The sequence below is a fragment of the Podarcis tiliguerta genome (genome assembly GCF_965153285.1).
Source record: "Podarcis tiliguerta genome assembly, chromosome: 7".
In the NCBI taxonomy this organism is placed as follows: domain Eukaryota; kingdom Metazoa; phylum Chordata; class Lepidosauria; order Squamata; family Lacertidae; genus Podarcis; species Podarcis tiliguerta.
In genome coordinates, this window is record NC_139540.1 from 14,232,445 (window position 1) to 14,255,503 (window position 23,059).

The 23,059-nt window shown below is 46.2% G+C and overlaps 1 protein-coding gene and 1 long non-coding RNA gene across 3 annotated transcripts; one reads left to right on the forward strand and one right to left on the reverse strand.

Annotated features, from left to right (window-relative positions):
- The first annotated feature begins 1,088 nt into the window (after window positions 1-1,088).
- On the forward strand, window positions 1,089-15,816 carry ZHX1 (zinc fingers and homeoboxes 1). Its single transcript, XM_083450515.1, has 2 exons — window positions 1,089-1,595; window positions 12,123-15,816. Exon 2 carries the CDS (start codon window positions 12,362-12,364, stop codon window positions 14,954-14,956), a length of 2,595 nt encoding a protein of 864 aa, XP_083306641.1. The 5' UTR covers window positions 1,089-1,595; window positions 12,123-12,361; the 3' UTR covers window positions 14,957-15,816.
- LOC310682236 lies at window positions 15,271-18,083 on the reverse strand. Of its 2 annotated transcripts, XR_014513795.1 has the most exons (3): window positions 17,982-18,083; window positions 16,343-17,620; window positions 15,271-16,251 (listed from the first exon to the last, which is right to left on the reverse strand). It is a non-coding gene; the product is annotated as an uncharacterized lncRNA (long non-coding RNA). The 2 variants fall into 2 exon arrangements; XR_014513796.1 differs by having other exon boundaries at window positions 15,271-17,620.
- Between the last annotated feature and the right edge of the window lie 4,976 nt (window positions 18,084-23,059).

Below are 23,059 nucleotides of genomic sequence, written 5' to 3' on the forward strand. Positions count from 1 at the left end.
CAGGGGTCTCTTAAGGCATTGTTTCCTGTCTTAAAAGTTCAGATCTTACACTTCCTTGAAAAAGAAATCAGGTGTAGGCCTAACAGTTAAGCTTTAAACTTTAGATATGATGCCTATGAGCTGATGGAAAACAATCCTATCAGTGGAATGGGGAGAGGTGATTTTTAGCAATCCACCCTGTGGGGGCCCTATACCTTCTTGAGATTGGGGGGACTCTCCACAGATTTAGAAAGGGTTTGGGGCAGCCAGATTCCTTTGTGTCAGCTGATAATTCCCAATGGATACTACTCTTAGTATTTTTGCCTGGGTTTTTATTTACATAGGGAATGCAATAGAAAAAAGCAGCTGGAGAAAGGCTACACTGGGGAATTTTTAGGAGCCATGAAAGATACATAACATGCACGGTGTGGGGAAAGCCAGTAGTGTTTTCCTCTTGAGCAACAATACTAGAAGCTGGAACAAAAGGAAAGTGCTTCACACAATGTGCAGTTAAACCATCGGATAGCGGGAGAACACCAGCAAGGAGAGGGCTATTGTGCTCCATATCCAGCTTGTGGACTTCCCCAAACTGAAGTAATGAACCTTAGATCCGACCCAGTATGGTTCTTATGTCAAACGCCGCTCCCTCCACCCTTTTGCAAACGGACCTGCTTTTTGCAGCGGCTGACAACCAACAGAGTCCTGCATTCTGCAATTCTGTGAAATATAGAAAAAGCAGGGCACTCATCGCCAGCCAGCGGGAGCAGAGCGCTTTCCCACCACCAGTTCGTTGTTTTTTAGCCACCCTAGACAGCAGCTCACGAATTCCCAGAAAAGCCTGAGCCGCTGCACTCCTACTTTTCAGAAACTTAAAAGGCATGTGCGTAAGAGGATGGCGCAAATAACGCAGGTGCATTAAGTAAAAAAAATGTCATGTGCTGTTCTGCTTATGTCATGTGCTGTTCTGCTTTTCACCCTCCCCTGCCATCGGGGCGCGATTCCCTATGGCCAGCGCCAAGTCTCTCCGGGGCCAATCAGAGGGTTGCTTTCTGTTGGATCCGCTGCTTGCAACTTGGGGCTGTGACCCCACCCACTCCCTCGTTTCCCACAGTCCGGGGGGGAGGAGTTGAAGGCGTGGGGGGAGAGAAACCGTCTTGCAGGGTTTCCATTGACTCCGCCCTTTCTCCGCCGTTCCTTCCGGCTCCTTTCTCTGGGTTGCCTATGGGCGAATGCGAGACTTTTTGCACACATTCGCAATTTGCTGCGGCGCTTCCCTTCCCCCTCCACTTTTATTGTTTTTTTAAATAGAAAATATTCATTGATGTCATCGGGTGTAGAGGGAGGGAGAGGAACGAACCTCTAATTTTCATGCTGCATGGGGGGAAAGTGAACGAGGGCGGTGGGCTTCTCTTCTCTGTTTTTATTTTATTTTTAAAGTCTTATTCTTTAAAGTGCTGGCTTCCAGTTCAAAGTTCACAAAGCATCGCTTACCCCTCCTCCCCCTAAAAAGTGCTGTAGGTTTTTCTCTCTTTTTTTTTAAAATGCAAGATGGCGGACTTGCACTGAAGAAGCAGAAATGCAGAGGTCTCTAAAAGCTGCTTGCAAAATATTGCAAGGTAGGGATTTGTTCGTTCTTTAATAATCTTCCGGGTGAGTGTTGCGGGATGGCGAGAGGGGTGGGTGGGGGTGGCTGTCCCTACAGGCGTGAAATGGCCAGCAGACTTTAAAAAGAAATAAATGATGGGCTAAGTTACAAAAGCGTTTTCTTCTTCCATGCAGCAGTCCCACAGTCCTCGCCTTCGGAGCTAGCATTTAGGAGATGCAAGCTGGCCTCTAATTGTTCCCCAGATCTTTAAAAAACACTCTCTTGGAGTCGTGGGGCGAGGAAATGAGAAACCCTGTTTTCTGCTTGGCGTCCCCCTATTTTATTTGTGTTTTTTTGTGGGGCACTGTGTGAGAAAACGGGGGTTGCTCTAATTAGGAGGATAAATCATTTGGGGAAATGTAACTAGAAATAATAATAAAAGAAAGCCACATGAAAGGGATGGCTCTCATCGCAAATGGAAAATAAATATTATTGTTGGTGGCAATCTTTCGATATTTGTTGTGGCTTTCTGGTCAGTACTCCTGGCCTCTATTGTTTGTAGGGTGCATGTGGCTGTATAGTTCTTCTGAAGGAGTTAGGAAACTGGGAAGCGGAGAGGTGAAGGTGGTAGTCAAAATTTGGGCCCTGTGGTGAAAAAGAGAGAGCTTCTTAACTTAAAAAAACAAAACAAGATCCCCAAATCCTGTAATGATCCGTGACAGTTCCATTTCTCTCTGCATTTGCCCTGAAAAAACACAGGGTGCAATTATTTTATCTAGCACAGATTGTACAGATAACCGTTTTTGTGTGTATATTTTAGGTTGGGAGTAAGGGAGCTTTTTGTGTTTTTTACTTGCCCCTTACAACATACATTGAGGAGGGAGTGGCTCATGGAGGGGGGAGCCTAGCTGTATGTGTGTGTTCACCAACAGGCTACGGGGGAAATTAAACCAGCCAAATTAAATGTGTCACATTTGTGCTGCACCATTCCTCCGGGGTGGAATCTGGGGCGATCTTGCAACAACCCCCTTGAGGGTGAGGTAAGCCTGGTTTGCTCAAGCGTATTCAGCTTTATGGGTAAGTAAGCAAGGATTTGAACCTCTAAATCTGACCTCCCAGCGTCTAGCCACTGTACGAAAGTGTACAGGAATCGTAGGATTTAGAGGCCCAGTTTGCATGAACAAGTTACCCTCTTTGGTTAACTACTTGGAGGTTTGTGGAATTGTGTGCAAGCCTGCAGAGTTCTCTTTCCTTTTGACTTGAATTAAATCTACACTACAGCACCATTTGCACGGCGAGCACATAAAAATTTTTATTTTTCGGGCTGCCTAATATCTCTGCCCTTGTCGTTGTGCTACATGATGCTCCTCCTGCTGCCCCCAAGAACAGATGGATGTAGCGCTGGAGTCTCTAAGGAGACTTAAAATAAGTTTATAATTGCAGACAATCCCCTAGGCTTCCGAAAGAACACCTGAACTCAGCAGTAAGTGCTTTGCTGCTAGGGCTAGTTTAGCTTTTGGGGTTCCTTAGCTGCCTGCCCAGTCAGCTAAAACCTTTTATCATCTCTCGCCTTGATTTTTTCCCTCTTCCCTTGTTGTGCATTTGCCACTTCTTCCCAGAACTCTGCTGTCAGATTCTCTTGCCTAACCCTAACACAGGAACCCCCTTAAAAAAACACAACAACATAGGAGTCAGACCCATTGGTCTATTGTTTACTCCAAGGCTACATTGACGCCATACAATTCAAAGCACTATGGTATCATTTTAAATAGTCATGGCTTCCCCCCAAGAATTCTGGGAGCTGTAGTTTGTTATGGGTGCTGACAATTGTTAGGAGACCCCTGTCCCCCCACCACCACCACCACAAAGCCACAGGTCCCAGAGTGTAAGAGTCTCCACAGGGAATCTTAGGAATTGTGGTTGCTTCTAAAGGGAGGTGTTAAAAATGAGTGCATTCAGTGTACCCAATAGCCTCAAATCACTGGGCATCCTTAATCACTGTTTGAATGAAATGCTCTATTTTGCTTTGATATAAGTGGGTAGGCTCTAGATCAGGGATGGAGAACCTTTGGCCCTGCAGATGTTGGTGGACTGCCTCTCCCAGCATCCCTGGCCATTGGCTATGCTTGCTGGAGTAGCTGGGTGTTGTGGTTCAATGACATCTGAAGGCCTACAGGTTCCCCCTGCTCTGTATAGAGGAGGGAACAGAGATTGAATATTGGGCTTTGCTTGACCTCTGGGGCTATGCTGGACATTTGCCACGGAACTTGATGGCAAAAACACCCACCCACCCCACCTCCCGTTGAGGCCCACCTACATTTCCTACTCGGTCTGTCACATTTCAACCAGCCATTGTGTTGTCAGATGCATGCAGTGAAATAAAACAGAGTCAGGTAGCCGTGTTGGTCTGATGCAGTCGAAATATATATAAAAAATTGTCCAGTAGCACCTTAGAGGTCAACTAAGTTTGTTCTTGGTATAAGCTTTCGTGTGCATGCAAGAAGTATATATCTGAAGAAGTTTGCATGCACACGAAAGCTTATACCAAGAACAAACTTAGTTGGTCTCTAAGATGCTACTGGACAATTATTTTATTATTATTTTTAATATATAAAACAGAGTGTGAGCTTTGCAGTTTGGTATGTCTAAAGTGGTACAGTGAAATTATCTAACCTGCAGGTCCTGATTAGATGAACTTATGACAATGGTTCCCAATTGATGGTGAAGACCCTAAGGATATATATATATATATATTTAGATTTTAGTCTTTAAAATATCAAGTGGCATAGAAATGAAATTAATAAAAATAATAAGAAACACTTTGGTGGGCGGAGGGCAAGAATGGCACCTAGTCATACCATTGTGGCAACCACAACCTAGGTTTCAGCTGCCATTTGGTGATGAGCCTATATATCTGAGTTTCTAACACGGCATGTAACCCACCCAGGGGAACCACATGGCACATACCTGTCCACTGTCTGGGACATCCTCTTTTGGGGGACAATCACAGCACCCCCAAATGTGCAAAATCGCAGCCAGACATGCATCTTGTGCGAGATCGCGGTGCCCAAAAACCACATGTGTTATATGACTAAGGCAGGCATGCGGTCTGGAAAACGCACAGCCTAGTATTGCGCTGGGACAGGTTGGCAGGGATGGTGGCACCATTCACATAACAAAAACTACCAACATTTTCAAAAGCCGTGGCTCGGCTTTTGGAAAACTGAGTTCGCAGTACAAAACTCATTGGGAACCACTGTTCTGTGACATCTGTCTGCTGCCCCATAACAGAAATCTTTGCTCATCTGTTTGTGGAATTATCCTGAACCACTTCTCTTGGCGGAAGGTTGGAAGAGAGTTATGGATGGTGGGTTCAGAGCCATCACCAGTTGCCCAAATTTATGCCCTTCCTCCTGTTAGGGAAGGAACAATAACTTGGCATTAGAGCACTCATTTTGCATCTGTTTGTCGGCCACTTGCGACCAAGTAAAGATGCCTGGGTGTCAGGATGGGCCTGACATCTCCACCATCTGGAGGTGATCCTTGGATCTTTACTGTTTTCACACACCAATACCTCATCCTGTGGCAGGGATGCGGGTGGCGCTGTGGGTTAAACCACAGAGCCTAGGACTTGCCAATCAGAAGGTTGGCGGTTCGAATCCCCGCGACGGGATGAGCTCCCGTTGCTTGGTCCCTGCTCCTGCCAACCTAGCAATTCGAAAGCACATCAAAGTGCAAGTAGATAAATAGGTACCGCTCCGGCGGGAAGGTAAACAGTTCTGGTTCACCAGAAGAGGCTTAGTCTTGCTGGCCACATGACCCGGAAGCTGTCTGTGGACCAACGCCGGCTCCCTTGGCCAATAAAGCGAGATGAGCGCTGCAACCCCAGAGTCGGTCACGACTGGACCTAATGGTCAGGGGTTCCTTTACCTTTACCTAACCTCATCCTGTAGAAGTTATGTTTTATCTGCACAGTCAGAATGAATTTCAGGAACCAAGAAGCTTTTCCTGTGCAGCCTAAGCAGGAGCAGTGAACAACATTATAGTTAATTGTTGTTTCTTGTCTTCACTTGCCCCATCCTACTGCCTTGCCCACAGTTGTGCAGAATATTCTTAGGTTATGAATGATCTGTGCCACCATTAAGAAAAAGAGGTCGGAATAGGCCAATATCTATGTGGATTGTCCCTGGATCAAGTGACTTTTCTTCCTTAAGTTCTCAAAGTTCTTAACTTAGCTCAAGGTTGTCTGAACTAGCCAGATGTTTAGCTGAGAATCAATCAGTCAGTCCACCATTTGAAAAATAAGACTTTAGAGCCATCTTGCCCCAAAATGGCAACTAGACATCCAGTTTTGGTGACTGTAACCTTAGTTTAAGGAGCCATTTGGCTCCTAGCTTATATATGGTGAGTTTCTTGAAACTTTCCCCCCTTCCTCCTCCTCCCACCCCCAACTTCCAAATTTCTTCCAGTAGCACCTTAGAGACCAACTAAGTTTGTTGTTGGTATGAGCTTTTGTGTGCATGCACACTTCTTCAGATACACAGATTCCAGATTTCTAAAATCAGAGCCTTGGTTTCATGCATAGGTAAAGGTAAAGGGACCCCTGACCTTTAGGTCCAGTCGTGACCGACTCTGGGGTTGCGGCGCTCTTCTCGCTTTATTGGCCGAGGGAGCCAGCGTACAGCTTCTGGTTCATGTGGCTAGCATGACTAAGCTGCGTCTGGCGAACCAGAGCAGCGCATGGAAATGCCGTTTACCTTCTTGCCAGAGCAGTACCTATTTATCTACTTGCACTTTGATGTGCTTTCGAACTGCTAGGTTGGCAGGAGCAGGGACCGAGCAACGGGAGCTCACCCCGTCGCAGGGATTCGAACCGCCAACCTGATTGGCAAGTCCTAGGCTCTGTGGTTTAACCCACAGCGCCACCCGTGTCTGGTTTCATGCATACATCGGTCCAAAAACTGACCTGCAAACAGCGTCTAGTCAATACAGATTCATATTGAAAAGTACTAAGCATCACTTTCTGCATAAGTAGAAATTGTGACATTTAGGAGTTTGGTCACTTTATCTTGCATATTAACCATTTGGTGGCGGTAGAGGAGTAAGGCTTTAGATGAAAAATTGGTGACTGATTCTTGCAAACAAGCCTGCAAAAGTTATGAACCCACAGGGTATTTTTTTTACTTTACTGTTCTGATTCCTATACGTACTTGGCCTTGAGCATATGTGAAGAAAGCGTTTGCAGGATGTTGAGTGGTACAACAGTGTGGTTTGGGGGAAATGCCCTAAATCAGTGTTTCTCAAATTTGGGTCTACAGTGGTTTTTGGACTACAACTCCCATCACCCCTAGCTAGCAAGACCAGTGGTCAGGGATGATGGGAATTTTAGTCCAAAAGGAGAAAGAGACCCAGGTTTGGGAAACGTGGCCCTAAATTATTTATTTAGTCCAAGGACTGCGTTACTCTCTACACAAACTTGCCAGCGGGGGCTTGGGCCAAAGCAAAAGTGGGGGGAAGTAATTAACGTAAGATTTATCCTTGTGCACAAGGCTGGTTCTACACTCACTCGCACACTGCTCACTATCAGCTGTCCTGGCAACCTAAGAGGTCTTATCATTGTGTCAAGGACAGATTCCAGCCGGACAAAGCATTCAAGGAGGATGCAGAGCATAACAGAGCCGTTGCTTAATGGTAGAACACATCATAGAATCATAGAATCATAGAATCATAGAATCATAGAGTTGGAAGAGACCACAAGGGTCATCGAGTCCAACCCCCTGCCAAGCAGGAAACACCATCAGAGCACTCCTGACATATGGTTGTCAAGCCTCTGCTTAAAGACCTCCAAAGAAGGAGACTCCACCACACTCCTTGGCAGCAAATTCCACTGTCGAACAGCTCTTACTGTCAGGAAGTTCTTCCTAATGTTTAGGTGGAATCTTCTTTCTTGTAGTTTGTATCCATTGCTCCGTGTCCGCTTCTCTGGAGCAGCAGAAAACAACCTTTCTCCCTCCTCTATGTGACATCCTTTAATATATTTGAACATGGCTATCATATCACCCCTTAACCTCCTCTTCTCCAGGCTAAACATGCCCAGCTCCCTTAGCCGATCCTCATAAGGCATTGTTTCCAGGCCTTTGACCATTTTGGTTGCCCTCCTCTGTACACGTTCTAGTTTGTCAGTGTCCTTCTTGAACTGTGGTGCCCAGAACTGGACACAGTACTCCAGGTGAGGTCTGACCAGAGCAGAATACAGTGGCACTATAACTTCCCTTGATCTAGATGCTATACTCCTATTGATGCAGCCCAGAATTGCATTGGCTTTTTTAGCTGCCGCGTCACACTGTTGGCTCATGTTAAGTTTGTGGTCAACCAAGACTCCTAGATCCTTTTCACATGTACTGCTCTCAAGCCAGGTGTCACCCATCTTGTATTTGTGCCTCTCATTTTTTTTGCCCAAGTGCAATACTTTACATTTCTCCCTGTTAAAATTCATCTTGTTTGTTTTGGCCCAGTTCTCTAATCTGTCAAGGTCATTTTGAAGTGTGATCCTGTCTTCTGGGGTGTTAGCCACCCCTCCCAGTTTGGTGTCATCTGCAAATTTGATCAGGATGCCCTTGAGTCCATCATCCAAGTCGTTGATAAAGATGTTGAATAAGACCGGGCCCAAGACAGAACCCTGTGGCACCCCGCTAGTCACTCTTCTCCAGGATGAAGAGGAACCATTGATGAGCACCCTTTGGGTCCGGTCAGTCAGCCAGTTACAAATCCACTGAGTGGTAGCATAGTCAAGACCGCATTTTACCAGCTTCTTTACAAGAATATCATGGGGCACCTTGTCAAATGCCTTGCTGAAATCAAGGTAGACTACATCCACTGCGTTCCCTTCATCTACCAGGCTTGTAATTCTGTCAAAAAATGAGATCAGGTTAGTCTGACATGACTTATTTTTCAGAAATCCATGCTGACTATTGGTGATCACAGCATTCCTTTCTAGGTGCTCACAGATTGTTTGCTTAATGATCTGCTCTAGAATCTTCCCTGGTATTGATGTTAGACTGACTGGGCGGTAATTATTTGGGTCCTCTCTTTTCCCCTTTTTGAAAATAGGGACAACATTTGCCCTCCTCCAGTCTGCCGGGACTTCGCCTGTTCTCCAGGAATTCTCAAAAATGACTGCCAGTGGTTCTGAGATCACATCTGCCAGTTCTTTTAATACTCTTGGATGCAGTTCATCTGGCCCTGGAGACTTGAATACATCTAAACTAGCCAAGTATTCTTGTACTATCTCCTTAGTTATTCTGGGCTGTGTTTCCTCTGCTGAATCATTTCCTCCAAATTCTTCAGGTCGGGCATTGTTTTCTTTATCGGAGAAGACTGAGGCAAAGAAGGCATTGAGGAGTTCAGCCCTTTCTGTGTCCCCTATTTGCATTTCACCATCTTCTCCTCTGAGTGACCCCACTGTTTCTTTGTTCTTCCTTTTGCTACGAACATACCCATAGAAGCCTTTTTTGTTGCTTTTAACCTCTCTAGCAAGCCTGAGTTCATTCTGTGCTTTAGCTTTTCTGACTTTGTGTCTACACGTGCTGGCTATTTGTTTGAATTCCTCTTTGGTGGTTTCCCCCCTTTTCCATTTTTTGTACACATCCTTTTTTAATCTTAACTCAGTTAAAAGTTCTTTAGATAGCCACCCTGGCTTCTTTAGGCCCCTTCCATGTTTCCGTCTCATTGGTATTGCCTGAAGTTGTGCTTTTACTATCTCCCTCTTAACAAACTCCCAGCCATCATGAACTCCCTTTCCTTTTAGTATTACTGTCCATGGGATCTCACCCAGCACTTCCCTAAGTTTTATGAAGTCGGCTTTCTTAAAGTCAAGAAATTGAGTCCTAGTATGCTTGGCTGCTCCTTTCCGTTGTATAGTAAACTTCAGAAGAGCATGATCACTTGCGCCTAATGATCCTTCCACTTCTACCCCATTAACCAGGTCATCGACATTGGTTAGGACCAGATCTAAAATGGCTGTTCCTCTTGTTGCTTCTCCCACTTTCTGGACAATGAAGTTGTCTGCAAGGCCAGTGAGGAATCTGTTTGACCTTATGCTCTTGGCTGAGTTTGACATCCAACAAATATCTGGGTAATTGAAGTCCCCCATTACTACTATCTCCCTTCCTTTTGCATGCTTGGCCATCTGTTCCAGGAAGGCATCATCTATGTCCTCCGTTTGGCTTGGGGATCTATAGTAAACTCCCACAATGAGATCACTATTATTCTTCTCTCCCTTAATTTTGACCCAAATGCTCTCACTTTGGCTTTGAGGTTCTAAATCTTGGATCTCTTCACAGGTATACACATCCCTGACATATAACGCCACTCCTCCTCCTTTCTTGTCTGGTCTGTTTCTCTGAAATAGATTGTATCCCTCCATTTTTACATTCCAATCGTGGGACTTATCCCACCAGGTTTCAGTGATGCCTATTATGTCATATTTAGTTTGCTGTACCAAGAGCTCAAGCTCATCTTGTTTATTTCCCATGCTTTGTGCATTAGTGTACAGACATTGAAGTCCATTAGTCATTCCCCCGTGTCTCTTATTTAAGGATTTTTTCCTCCCACCACTAGGTCTGCTTGCTGTTTGCTCAATTTGGTCTATGACATTTGAATGATCATCTTCATCAATTAATAGACTCCTCCCTTCAGGAGCACTGTCTCCCTCCCCCACATTAGTCAGTTTAAAGCCCTCCTGATGAGGTTTCTTAGTTTTTTGGCAAAAACATTCCTCCCAACCGTTGTGAGGTGCAGCCCATCGCTTGCCAGAAGTCCATCCTCAAGAAACTGCAGTCCGTGATCTAAGAATCCAAACCGTTCCTGTTTACACCATTTGCGAAGCCAGCTGTTTACTTCCACTATTTTCCTCTCTCTCCCTGGGCCACGTCGTTCAACTGGGAGGACAGATGAGATGACGATTTGTGCATTTAATTGCTTCAATTTCCTGCCCAGAGCCTCGTAGTCTCTTTTGATCTTCTGGAGGCTATTGCTTGCAGTGTCATTGGTTCCCACATGAACCAAGAGGAAGGGGTATTTGTCAGTGGGTTTTATGATTCCTTGCAGTCGTTCAGTTACATCTTGGATCTTAGCCCCGGGGAGACAGCACACTTCCCGAGACATCTTGTCAGGCCCACAGATCACTGCTTCTGTTCCCCTCAGTAGGGAATCCCCTATCACCACTACACGCCTTCTCTTAGGTTTGGTCAGGGTTCTTCTGTGAGCGGTCCGTTCCAAGGTCGCCTGCACATTCCCTGAGGACTGACTTTGCTGCTCATCTTCATATACGTGATCGACTGTAATGAGGGAGAGATCCTCAAATGGAGTCTGCTCTTCGTCTTCCATCATTTGCACTGGGTTCAATCTGCAGCGTCTCCAGGTAGGGCCGGGAAGGACTATGTGTCTGAAATCTTGCAGGGCTGCTGCCAGTCAGTGCAGACAATACTAGCCTAAAAGGCTCATTGATCTGACTCTGTATAAGGCAGCTTTCTGTGCTGCTAATAGTAATAAAACAGTAGCTAAAGAGTTGGATCTGGACTTATGAGTACTGATGAGAGAGAAATAATCTAGCTGAAAATTATGCTAAACAAATGGTCGAAAGGGGTGGGGTGGTATCTGAAGCATAATCTATGCCTGGATTTTTATTTCAATGAGTTCACATTCTATGTCCTTTTAAATGTGTTTGTGTGAGGAGGGGTTATTGGTATGGTTGGTTTTTGTTTTGTATTTTTATACTGCAAACCGCCCTGAGATCTTCGGACTAATTTGGTATACAGTTGTACCTTGGATCTCGAATGCTTCAGCTCCCGAACAAATTGGCTCCTGAACGATCAAAACCCAGAAGTGAGTGTTCCAGTTTCTGAATGTTCTTTTGGAAGCCGAACATCCGACAGGGCTTCACATTGGCTGCAGTAGCTTCCTGCAGCCAATCAGAAGCCGTGCTTTGGTTTCCAAACATTTTGGAAGTTGAATGGGGCTTCCAGAACGGATTTCGTTGGACTTCCGAGATATGACTGTACAACTGTAATAAATAAATTAAATAAAAATACATTGGCATACTTGGAGGTAGGTCCATTGAAATCAAGGGGGCGTTAGCCTACGGTTACCAGATTTTTTTCACTTTTCAACTTCAAGAATCGGGGGACACTTTTCAACTTCAATAGATTTTGCATGGGGGCTGATCTGTAAATCCAGGGACTGTACCCGGGAAACAGGGACGTCTGGTAACCTTACGTTAGTCCCGTTGAGTCATCCCTGAAGCCCCATTTATTTCAGTGGGTCTGCTCTAAGTATGGCCACATTGGGCTCCAATGCAAAATCCATAAAACAGATACAACAAATTGTAATGGTGGGGCTGAACCGAAATGGATTGAAAGGGTCAGCAGGAAGATATAATTCCAGAGCTACAAGGGCATTTGGTTTCACACAACGGAAGCAATGCATTTTAAAATCGTCTTTCTTTCTTTCTTTCTTTCTTTCTTTCTTTCTTTCTTTCTTTCTTTCTTTCTAAATGCAGGTGGTAGACGCCGAAGTTAAGAAGCTGCTGCTTGTCCTTTTTTTATCCTTTGCACTGCAAGTCGCCGTCTTGCCTTGTTGCACTACAGAGATGCTGCTAACAGGCTGAATAATGCTGAGAACCTGCCATGCGATGACGGAGAACCAAAAGCCATTATCGTAACACAATCCTCCAGGAAGCTTGACTCGGAACGGGAGCCGCGTCAACTCAAACCTGCCAAGTCTCTTCGCCGCAGCAGAATGGCAAGTAAACGGAAATCCACTACGCCCTGCATGGTCCTAGCGAGTGAGCCAGACCCAGACTTGGAGGTGGTCTCTGACGTGGAGGAAGGACCGACTGCGATCACGCCAGCGGGGAGCGTCTCGAGTGACGAAGACTCTCAAGAATATGCGGACTCGGACAATCAGCCAAAAAAAAAAGTCGAAGGGGGTTATGAATGCAAGTACTGTACGTTCCAGACTCCAGATCTCAATATGTTTACTTTCCATGTGGATTCTGAGCACCCAACCATCGTACTGAGCTCCTCCTATGTCTGTCTTGAGTGCAAATTCGTCACCAAGAGGTATGACGCCCTTTCGGAACACAATGTGAAATACCACCCCGGAGAGGAGAACTTTAAGCTCACCATGGTGAAACGTAACAACCAGACCATCTTCGAGCAGACAGTGAACGATCTCACTTTCGATGGGAGTTTTGTCCAGGAGGAGAAAGCGGAGGAGTCGGAAGCTTCCGAGGGCCATCTGTCGGGCATCTCGATCAGCAAAACCCCAATTATGAAAAGGATGAAGAATAAGAATGAATCGAAGCGGATCGCCGTGTTCCACAATGCGGCGGAGGATGGTGCCGCGGAGGAGAAAGACGCCGATTCGGACCCGGAGTGTGAGGAAATCGTAGAGAAACCGGCTCCTGCCGTTTTGGACCCCAACCCAAGTAATTCACTGGCGGCAGAAACCATTAGCACGGTTGTGAACCCCACCACAGTGATCCAGCCTGCGCAGGTGATTACTTCCATCACGTCTCCGCAGAACTCAAACTTGATTTCTAAAGTCTTGATCCCTATCAATAGCATTCCGACCTATAACACTGCTTTAGATAACAACCCCCTCTTGCTCAACACCTACAACAAGTTCCCGTACCCGACAGTCTCTGAAATCGCACTTCTAGCCACGCAAGCGAAATACACTGAGGAGCAGATCAAAATCTGGTTCTCTGCCCAGCGCCTGAAGCACGGCGTCAGCTGGACGCCGGAGGAGGTGGAGGAAGCAAGGAGGAAGCAGTTCAATGGCACCGTGCACACTGTCCCTCAGACAATTACTGTCATCCCAGCACACATTTCGGCAGCCGGCAACGGCCTGCCTTCCATTCTGCAGACCTGCCAAATAGTTGGCCAGCCGGGCCTGGTGCTTACGCAAGTCACAGGCGCCGGCACACTTCCGGTGACTGCCCCGATCGCGTTGACGGTGGCCGGAGTCCCGAACCCGGCTCAGTTGCAGAAAGCACAGGTGCAAGCGACTCAGCCCGTTACCGAAACCAAGCAGGTAGCTGCCGTCCCGGCCCCTCAGCTTACCAAATCGGAGGTGGTGGCGGCGGCAAACGTGGACGTGGTCGGGGGACGTACGAAGAAGACCAAGGAGCAGCTGACGGCGCTGAAGATCAGCTACCTGAAAAGCCACTTCCCTCTCGATTCCGAGATCATTCGGCTCATGAAAGCGACGGGCCTGACCAAAGGGGAGATCAAGAAGTGGTTCAGTGACACCCGGTACAACCAGAGGAACTCGAAGCACAACCACTATAACCATCTCAACAACGACTCCTGCACCATTGTGATTGACTCGAGCGACGAGACGAACGAACCCTCAGCGCTGGTGCAACCGCAGCAGAAACAGTCGTGGAATGCCTCTGACCTCAGCTCCCAGAAATTTAAGGAGAAGACTGCCGAGCAGCTTCAGGTCCTCCAAGACAGTTTCCACAACAACCCTGCTCTTACAGACGATGAACTAAACAGGATACGGTCGGAGACCAAGCTGACCAGGCGGGAGATTGACGCTTGGTTTTCGGAACAGAAGAAACCTAACGTTCCGCAGGACGAAAGCGAGGAATTGGCCGAAAGTAATTCAGGAAGCTTGAAGGAAGCATCTGCTGAGGCATGTGGTGCGGAAGGAGCTGGAGCCCAGAAGTCGGGGAAGCTGTCTAAGAAGACGCCGGAACAACTGCACATGCTCAAAATGTCCTTCGTCCGGACGCAGTGGCCGTCCGCAGAAGAATACGACAAGTTGGCAGAAGAGACCAAGCTCCCCCGGCCAGAAATCGTTAGCTGGTTTGGAGACACGCGTTACGCCTGGAAAAATGGCGGCTTGAAATGGTACTACTACTACCAAGGGGCCAACGCAAGTGGTATGAATGGCCAAGGCTATTCGAGGCGGAGGGGGAGAGGACGGCCAAAAGGCAGAGGGAGGGGAAGGCCCCGTGGGCGGCCGAGGGCCAACAAACGGAGCAGGCCTTGGGACAGGACGCCGATCATCAAATTTAAAACTGGAAAAGCCATCCTGAAGGATTATTACCTGAAACACAAATTCCTGAACGAGCAGGACCTTGACGAGCTGGTGGCCAAATCGCACATGGGATACGAGCAGGTCAGGGAGTGGTTTGCGGAGAAGCAGAGGAGAGCCGACTTAGGCCTTGAGTTGTTTGAGGAGGAAGATGACGAGGAGGAGACATTGGAAGAGCAGGATGACGAAGATGAAGGTGAGGCTGAGGAGGACGAAGAAACAGACGACAGCGACAACTGGGAGCCTCCTCGACACGTTCGACGTAAGCTCTCGAAATCAGACTGAGGTTCCAGTTCTTTGGTCGTGGGACGTGGCTGTGCGGTGCCAAATGATTGACGCTGTCCCTCCAGTCCTGGTGGCCCCTATAGATTCCCTCCACTTTTGGAAGGGGGGAAATGAGTCATTGACTCCTGTAGCAATCGCATATTTGCTCCTTGGTTGGCCGAAGTGAACAAGCAGTTCCGGGATTTGGAATTTACAAATTTGGCTCTCCTCCACATCTCTGCTGGCGAGGCTGCACCACATAAGGGACTGTTGGTTTAATGGCCTTATGTTTGATTCCAAAAATCCTTTAAGGGTGCAGATGATTTTTTTTAAAAAATAAAATAAAATAAAGAATCCTCTTAACCACAGTAGGAAAATTAACTGCAAAACGATGTTTGAAAAACGTGCTTCGTGTTGCAAAACTGCATGTCTATTTTCCTTCCTCTGAGCAGAAGGACAATTTTATTTTATTTTCCAGAGAAAAACAAGATGGGTTTGGGGGTAAAGGATACCAAAGGGCAAATAGCAGCAAAAGCGTGTGAGGATGGCTTGCAGTTTTTGTGTGTTTTCTTAGGACAATAGAGGAAAAGGAGTACCTTTGTTACATCTGAAGCTTGTGTGCTAGGTTTACAGAAGTCCTATTGAATGTGTCTCTCCAGCTGTGTTCAGGGAGCTTGGGTTGGAAGTATGCTTTTATATTAAAACTAATCAGTGTATATCATATTTAAATACTAGATACGATTAATGCAGCCAATACCAAAACTTGTCTTTGACCGTGCAGTTCTTTTGAAATCGCTAACAATAATGGCTTGCCTCCGTACAGAAAGGTTCCCTAAAAATATGTATAGCAGGCTTCTTTAAGGAAAAGAGCAAAGCTTAAACAGCAACAACACAACAGCCGTCTTGGTTTTTAAAGAGCAATGGCCAAATACATTAGCCTGGGGGAACCTGACAGTTCCCAACCTAGACATCATCTCCTCCACTTCTCTTCTCCATTGTGACTCTTCCCACCCATCACACCATCAAGCAACTTGGACTGGGGAGAATCTGTAGAACAGATACTGTTGGGACTCCAGTCCCATCAGCCCCAGGCAGCATGGCCAATGGTCAGGGATGATGGGAGTTGTAGTTCAGCAACAACTGGAAAGCCGCAGCTGGCATCCCGTCTATCGTGGGAAATACGCCAAAAAGCATCCTCTGGGTCACGGTAGCTCAGTGGTTAGAACGTGGTGCTGATAACACCAAGTTTTCAGGTCTGATCCTTTTAAGGAATGCCTGCGTATTCCTGCATTGCAGGGGGTTCGGCCTTTCTCAACCTGTGGGTCCCCAGATGTTGTTGGACTACAACTCCCATCATTCCTGAGCTCTGGCCTTGCTAGCTAGGGGTGATGGGAGTTGTAGTTCAACATCTGGGGACCCACAGGTTGAGAAAGGCTGAACTAGATGGTCCTCCGGGTCCCTTCCAACTCAAGATAATTCAAGATATGCCACCATTTTCAGGTCAACCTCTCTGGCGGAAGGCCGTTTGCCAGCTTAGAAGGGGCACCATTTGCTTTCTTCCAGGCACAAAATGGGTGTAAGGGGTTGAATGGGAATAATGACAAGAGTTGGATGGGAACTGCCAATTCTTGGTTGAGAAGAACAGTGGTTCCCAAATTCCCCTATCAAGGAACTTGTGGATTTGAAGTCCCCCGCCCAGCTTAATATAACACCAAGTAAAGCAGCTCAGCTAGCGGAACTTGCTCTGGGTCTGCAATCCTGCAACCGGGCAAACTGAACAGACAAGGACAGGTGGAACCCAAGGTTTGTGTGCTGTGCTTTAAGCGGCGTAGAGCAAAAAAAACACAACAGAGGAACCAGCGGCCTGTCTCCTTGACCCTTCTTGTGGTCCAGCAACATTGCCCTGCAAATTCTGTGGCTGCCCGCAAGCCACATACAGATTGGGAGTCAGTTGTAGACCATGCAGGCTGTCAGAAATGGAGATGAGTTGACAGGGGAGCTTGCAGGTTCCCAGCAGATGTCCAACCCCTCCAGTTTAGGGACACCTCAAAACAGGTTTGCAAGCTGGTGAGAAGGCGCAGCCTGAGATCCATACAAGAACACTTCGGGTTTATTTTTACAGCCTTTTTGCTTTGCCAGTGTTGGAATTCATACACGGTTTAAAATTGTGACATTTCCTGCCTTTCCAGCACTGGGCGTGTGGCTAAATCTCCTGTGTGGTTCAACGTTGCCTCATTTGTCTTCCTTTGCAGTTGTAGCTCGAGCAGACGAATTTGCACAGTTAGTTGAACCAGACTTCATGGTAACTAATTCAGGCAGCCAATTACTTCTGCAGCTTTGCAGCGCAGCCAAGCATTCTTCTTTCCAGTTCAGTTCTTTACCTTATTTATTTCCTTTAACTTGCTGGGGGGAGGGGGGGGGAATCCTTTGTGGCGTTCAGTATTAGCCTCCAGAAAGCTGCCTTTCCCCAAACCTTTGACAGGCCAACTTAAAAACCATGCACTGGAATTATTTGTCAAAATTAGCCAGCTTTCAAACGGGCCTGGTCCAATGCAGACGCAGTGCTAACGTCCTGCAAACCATGGTTTACAACTTCAAAACCAGCCTTGAATATATGTGTTCCTCCTCGCACCTTCCATGTGCACCGACCATAGTTAAACACAGTTAACCAGATTTCGGGTGGCGCTGTGGGTTAAACCACAGAGCCTAGGACTTGCCGATCAGAAGGTCGGCGGTTCGAATCCCTGCGACGGGGTGAGCTCCCGTTGCTCAGTCCCTGCTCCTGCCATCACAGCAGTTCAAAAGCACGTCAAAGTGCAAGTAGATAAATAGGTACCACTCCGGCGGGAAGGTAAACGGCGTTTCCGTGCGCTGCTCTGGTTCGCCAGAAGCGGCTTAGTCATGCTGGCCACATGACCCAGAAGCTGTACGCCGGCTCCCTCAGCCAATAAAGCGAGATGAGCGCCACAACCCCAGAGTCCGCCACGACTGGACCTAAAGGTCAGGGGTCCATTTACCTTTACCTTTAACCAGGTTTTCTTAGGACAGACTCATTCCAAACTATCATTTCAAACTGGTTTATGAGAGGACTGTTGTTTTGCATCTGCACATACAAAATGCTAAGTCATGGTTAAAGCCAGTCAGGGAATGGAGAAAGACTGCTGATGTGTAAACCAGGGTTTACAGGGAGCCGGTTTTTCATTTTCACTTGTTTCCAACATCCAAGCCCTTCTCTCAATGCTTTATGCGCAGGGGCTGGTGATTGTGGTTTTGACACCGTTCAGGGTGCTGACGTAGGCAGTTTTTGTGGAGAGGGCACAAGAGGGCATGATTCCTGTGTTTTGTGCTTTTAATGTGGGAAAGTAATCACAAAACTATTTTCCCCTTAGTCTTTCATGTGACAAACATTTCCCCTCCTCACAGCAGAAGCAGGTGGTTTGAGCTTCGCTCTCTTCCCCCAGCATGGTTAAAAAAACCTGCTGTCTCCAGGACACATCTGCAAAAAGAGTATTGTGAAAATGATGCAATTAAAACCAAACCCTCACAAGGATTTTGCCATCTTTTAAGGGGGTGGGACTTAAAGATGAGACTTCGGGTCCCTTCCAACTCCATGATTCCAGTTCAGTAGAACATCGATACTGGCTCTTGTTTTTGAAGCTATTTTGGTTCTGGCAGCATGCCATAGGAAATAAATCCTCTCGGGGGTGGCATTTCTTTATGAGCGGCAATTTTTGTTTGTTAAATTGCAGGCTGTTTCACACTTCGCCATCTCGAGAGAGAGGGAGCGACCTGTGCTGAGCTGTTGGGAATAGGCCTATGTATTTAAAATGTAGTCAGTCGGTTCAGAAAGCAGGTTGAGTCAAAATCTCTCTCTTGGTTGGCAAGACAGACTACAGGCCACCTATTAAGACGTTTTGGGTGCTTTTGAAAATTAGGAGACAATGTATGTCCGTCCCCCAAGCATCACCACCAATTTAAGAGCAAGTTTAACAGAGGGGCACATGGATTAAAAAATGCCACGTAGAGAGGTCCATGTCTTTGCTTCTTTCATCAACCAAAACTGGAGAGGGTTCGGAGGTCAACGGGGAACTCGCAAAGAACTGTCCACTCTGCTCTAGAGAGATCAACTCCATATTTGAGATCTGTTGCCTGAGGCTGCTCATACTAGATCTCGTTTGTTTGCTATTTTTGTTCAAGTGTGTTGTGTGGGACCCAAGCAGCTTCCCTTTCCAGCAGCAAGAACATTTTAGCACTGATTAAATAAGCCCTCCAATGTAGTGATGCCGTTTCTGTTTGCATTCCTGTTTTTTAAATGGGGGTGGCGTTTTGTTTTGTTTTGCAAAGCTGCTTTGGCCTGACGATACCCGTAGGATGTTGTTTCAGCTTGCATATGTTTACAGCCCAGCTTTCCCCAACTCTGCTTAAAAAGGAAAATATTGAAAAATGATAGCGTTGCAAGCACAAGGTTGCGAGGTGACGACCAGCACTGTGACAAGATGAAGCGTGGGGCTGCCTGTTATGTTTCTCTTTCTCAGAGTGGCTTCCTTCCTAATTTCTGGGGAAAAACTTCTCAGCAATTTGCTATTTTCCCTAGGAAGTGTTTTGGGGTGTAATACAGGGTGAGAGAATTGCACTGAGCCCCTCAAGGGTCCCCAGATTTTCCTTCCATGAAACTGCTGCCGCTTTTCCTGTACGTACACTAAGCATATTATTTATCCTGATTTGCAGTTTGCAATTACTGTGTTGCGATTTATTCGGGATACGAGAATGGTGCTTTGGTAATTGCCAGTAAAGATTTGAGCAAGTTGCTCAATCTGTTTTTCCTGGTTTATCGTAATAGCAGGTGACCCACTGCTGTTACAAAAGTTTTGGGATTTTTACTTGACTGGTGCACAGTTTTCACCCTTCCTTTCTTCCCAAAGTGATGAAGAGGGAAACAAGTTGGGGGGGGGGCGGGCGGGAGGGGGAGAGGCAGGCTTGCTCATCTATGGTTTACTGTGAATGATGGTGGTCAGTTACCTGACCTTTTGTGAAAGCAAGAAAAGAACTGGACAGACCTAACCCCAGGACTGGAATACGCCACAAGGATTGGATTGTCCACGATGTGCCAAAGTTTTTTAAAAATAAACACTTCTTCAGACGGCAAAAGTTATGCACTGTAATATGACTGGTTCAATGACAACTTGTACAAAGGAGGGTGGGGAAAATCTGGTTTTAATACAGAACCGTTTTTATTCTGCTATGCGGAGGGGAAGTTTAATGTTTTGAAGACATTTAATTGAAAGGAGAGTTGGTGACCCATTTTTCATCTGGCTTGTACTGATAACTATGTTCTTGGTATATAAAGATGGGCTTTAACTGCCTGTGTTCTTTGATAATGTGATTTAAGCTTATAGCTTTGAGTGACCAAACATTTTACAGAGTAAAAGTTCTTAGAAACAAGTAAACTTAATGGCTATTTTCTGTGTCTTATTTATCAGGATTTGCACAGAGGTACGTACATACAGTTTTTTGTGGGGTTTTTTAAATGGTGGAAGTTGCAGTGGACTTTCATACACAAGCATCTGCAGTGTGATGAATTATGTAGGTGCGGCCTGTTTTCTAGAGTGGATGTCTGTCGCGTTAAGAGATTTGTATTATTTTGGAAAGACCCGGACCCTCCCTTGATCCACACAGCTGAAGAAGACACAACAGGGCTGGCAGCTCAGAACACAGGAAGAAGTGCCCAAAGGCAGCCACAGGAATAATAAAAAGTCTGCGCCAATTACGTTGACAAAGAGAAATAGTATCTGCTTGCTAGTGGTGTGTCCCCTCCAGGATGGAAGCAGGACAGAGCCAGAAGCATGTTCATGCAAACAGATAGCCTTGCATTCCTCCCACCATGTTCTTGGGATGTACAAACTCGTACATACCTTGCAGCCAACTGATTTTTAACTGGGGGTATGTGTTTCTTAATGGAGCCATTGCCTAAGGGCTGGTGGCCCATTGAATGGTCTTCCTAGCAAGGCGCACTGAATACCTTCTATCATTGTAACATTAACCAGCGTTTTCTCAAAATTCTGCCCCTAAATCAGGGGGAAAGACCTGTAACTGCCCAGATGTTGTGAGACTTCAACTGCCCATCAGCCTCAGCCAGAATTGCCACGAGTCTTGTTGGGAGTGACAGTCCAGCACCTCCCAAGTTAAGCTTCACCCCCTAAACTGTTCACATGTTTAGTGCTGGCCCCATTGTTTCAACAATGGAAATATGTTTCAGCAACATGTTTTAAGGATCAGGCTATCTACTGAATTGTTATTCGGTGGTTGAGTTGGTTTTTGTGTATGTTTACAACAGGGCGGCAGGTAGGTTCTATTGAATACTTGTAATTAAAACAAAAACTCCACCATGCGCAATGATGGTTCCTCTTATAATCTTAATGTGTTTGGATTTTCTTTTTTTCTTTTGGCCAATTGTGATCTTCGATCAGTCTGCAATTCTCAACATTTTCAGTACTTCAAAAGTTTGTTTGACATGCTTTCATATACTGCAAAATGAGGCCCTTTAACACATTTATATATTATTACCCATTTCCACTGCTGTAATAACCACCTGCCATTGTAAAGAGTTTTGCATTTGCATTTCTTTCTACAGGGTGCTGAGCTGACGTTTGCTAGCTATGAGATAATTGGGGAGGGGAATCGGCCCATATTTGATTTGTGCCTTTTCATAATAAAGGTGAGCATCCCGTAGCAATTCTCTTCCACTGATTTTCCACTTATTTCTATGTGAAAAATCACACTTAATTGCGGCAACGAATGCCTTCATAGACCAGCAAAATCACATTGCCTATCCAGAAGGGAACACATTGTATTAAAGACTTCAGGTGGCAATTCTGTGGGTCGGTTGATGCAAAACTTAGAATCATAGAGTTGGAATAGACCACAAGGGCCATTGAGTCCAACCCCCTGCCAAGCAGGAAACACCATCAGAGCACTCCTGACATATGGTTGTCAAGCCTCTGCTTAAAGACCTCCAAAGAAGGAGACTCCACCACACTCCTTGACAGCAAATTCCACTGTCGAACAGCTCTTACTGTCAGGAAGTTCTTCCTAATGTTTAGGTGGAATCTTCTTGTAGTTTGTAGGAACAAAGTTTCTACAAACTTTGTAGGCATCTGTCTGTCTCCAGAGACAATGGAGTGCACCTCCAGGGGTGAAGTCAAAACTCTGTTAGCCCCAAAGTGACCTCCTTGGGGTGCAAGCCTGGGTAGTGTGTATGGAGGTCCTGGGATGCCCACCTGAGAAGACTCCCTTTCGGCCTTGCTAATGTGGTCCAAAGGAAAGCAGAGCTATACGTTTGGCACCAGCTTGGCTGTAGGAGTTGCCAGAGGGAGGCTGGTACAAGGCACCATCCAACCATCTAAGGGACTCCACTCTGGGTTTCTGTAGGGTTTACTCCTTCGCCTTTTCTTTTCCCGAAGTTATCCCTCAAGGCTGTGGAGGTTTAGTGAAATATACTGGGAGTCGAGAGTGGATTTCATGCTCTTTATTCAGCTCATAGTGTTCAGGAGGAATGGAAGTTCCCCCAGAATGTCTGCTTTATATACATTATTTACACAATGGGCCCCACCTGATTGGCTAATTCCGGGATTCTCCTGTAGGCCAATCAGGTTGCGGATTCACCTGGAGCTGGATTGGGTGGCTCCTGTGGACCAATCAGACTGCTGCATTCTGAATCCTATTCAACTCAGTACATAACATTTAGGATCAGAATTTACCTTCTCCTAGATGGGCTACCTTCTCAGGTGGATGAGCCCCATCTGCTCCTTATTTCCCATGCAAATGAAATATAAAGCGGCCAGTCCTCAGAAGATAACATCATTACCATCCAAATCTGTAGCTTTGGACATTCCTTAGCTATGGATCCCTGCTGGCATTTTCACTATCAGGAACTGCCTTTACACTTTTGATGCACATCACAGTATGGAGTCAGTACCTGTGATGTTTCTGAAACAGCTATATGGGTGATAGGTTGGTATTATTATTTTGAAGGCCAGCTTGTGTGTCTCACTGTATAAGACAAGCTTCCTCAATCTCGGTCCTTCAGATGTTTTGAGACTACAATTCCCATCATCCCTGACCACT

Bases quoted from the DNA above. Each gene is read 5' to 3' on its own strand.
- ZHX1 (XM_083450515.1), top strand. From the start codon at position 12,362: ATGGCAAGTAAACGGAAATCCACTACGCCCTGCATGGTCCTAGCGAGT.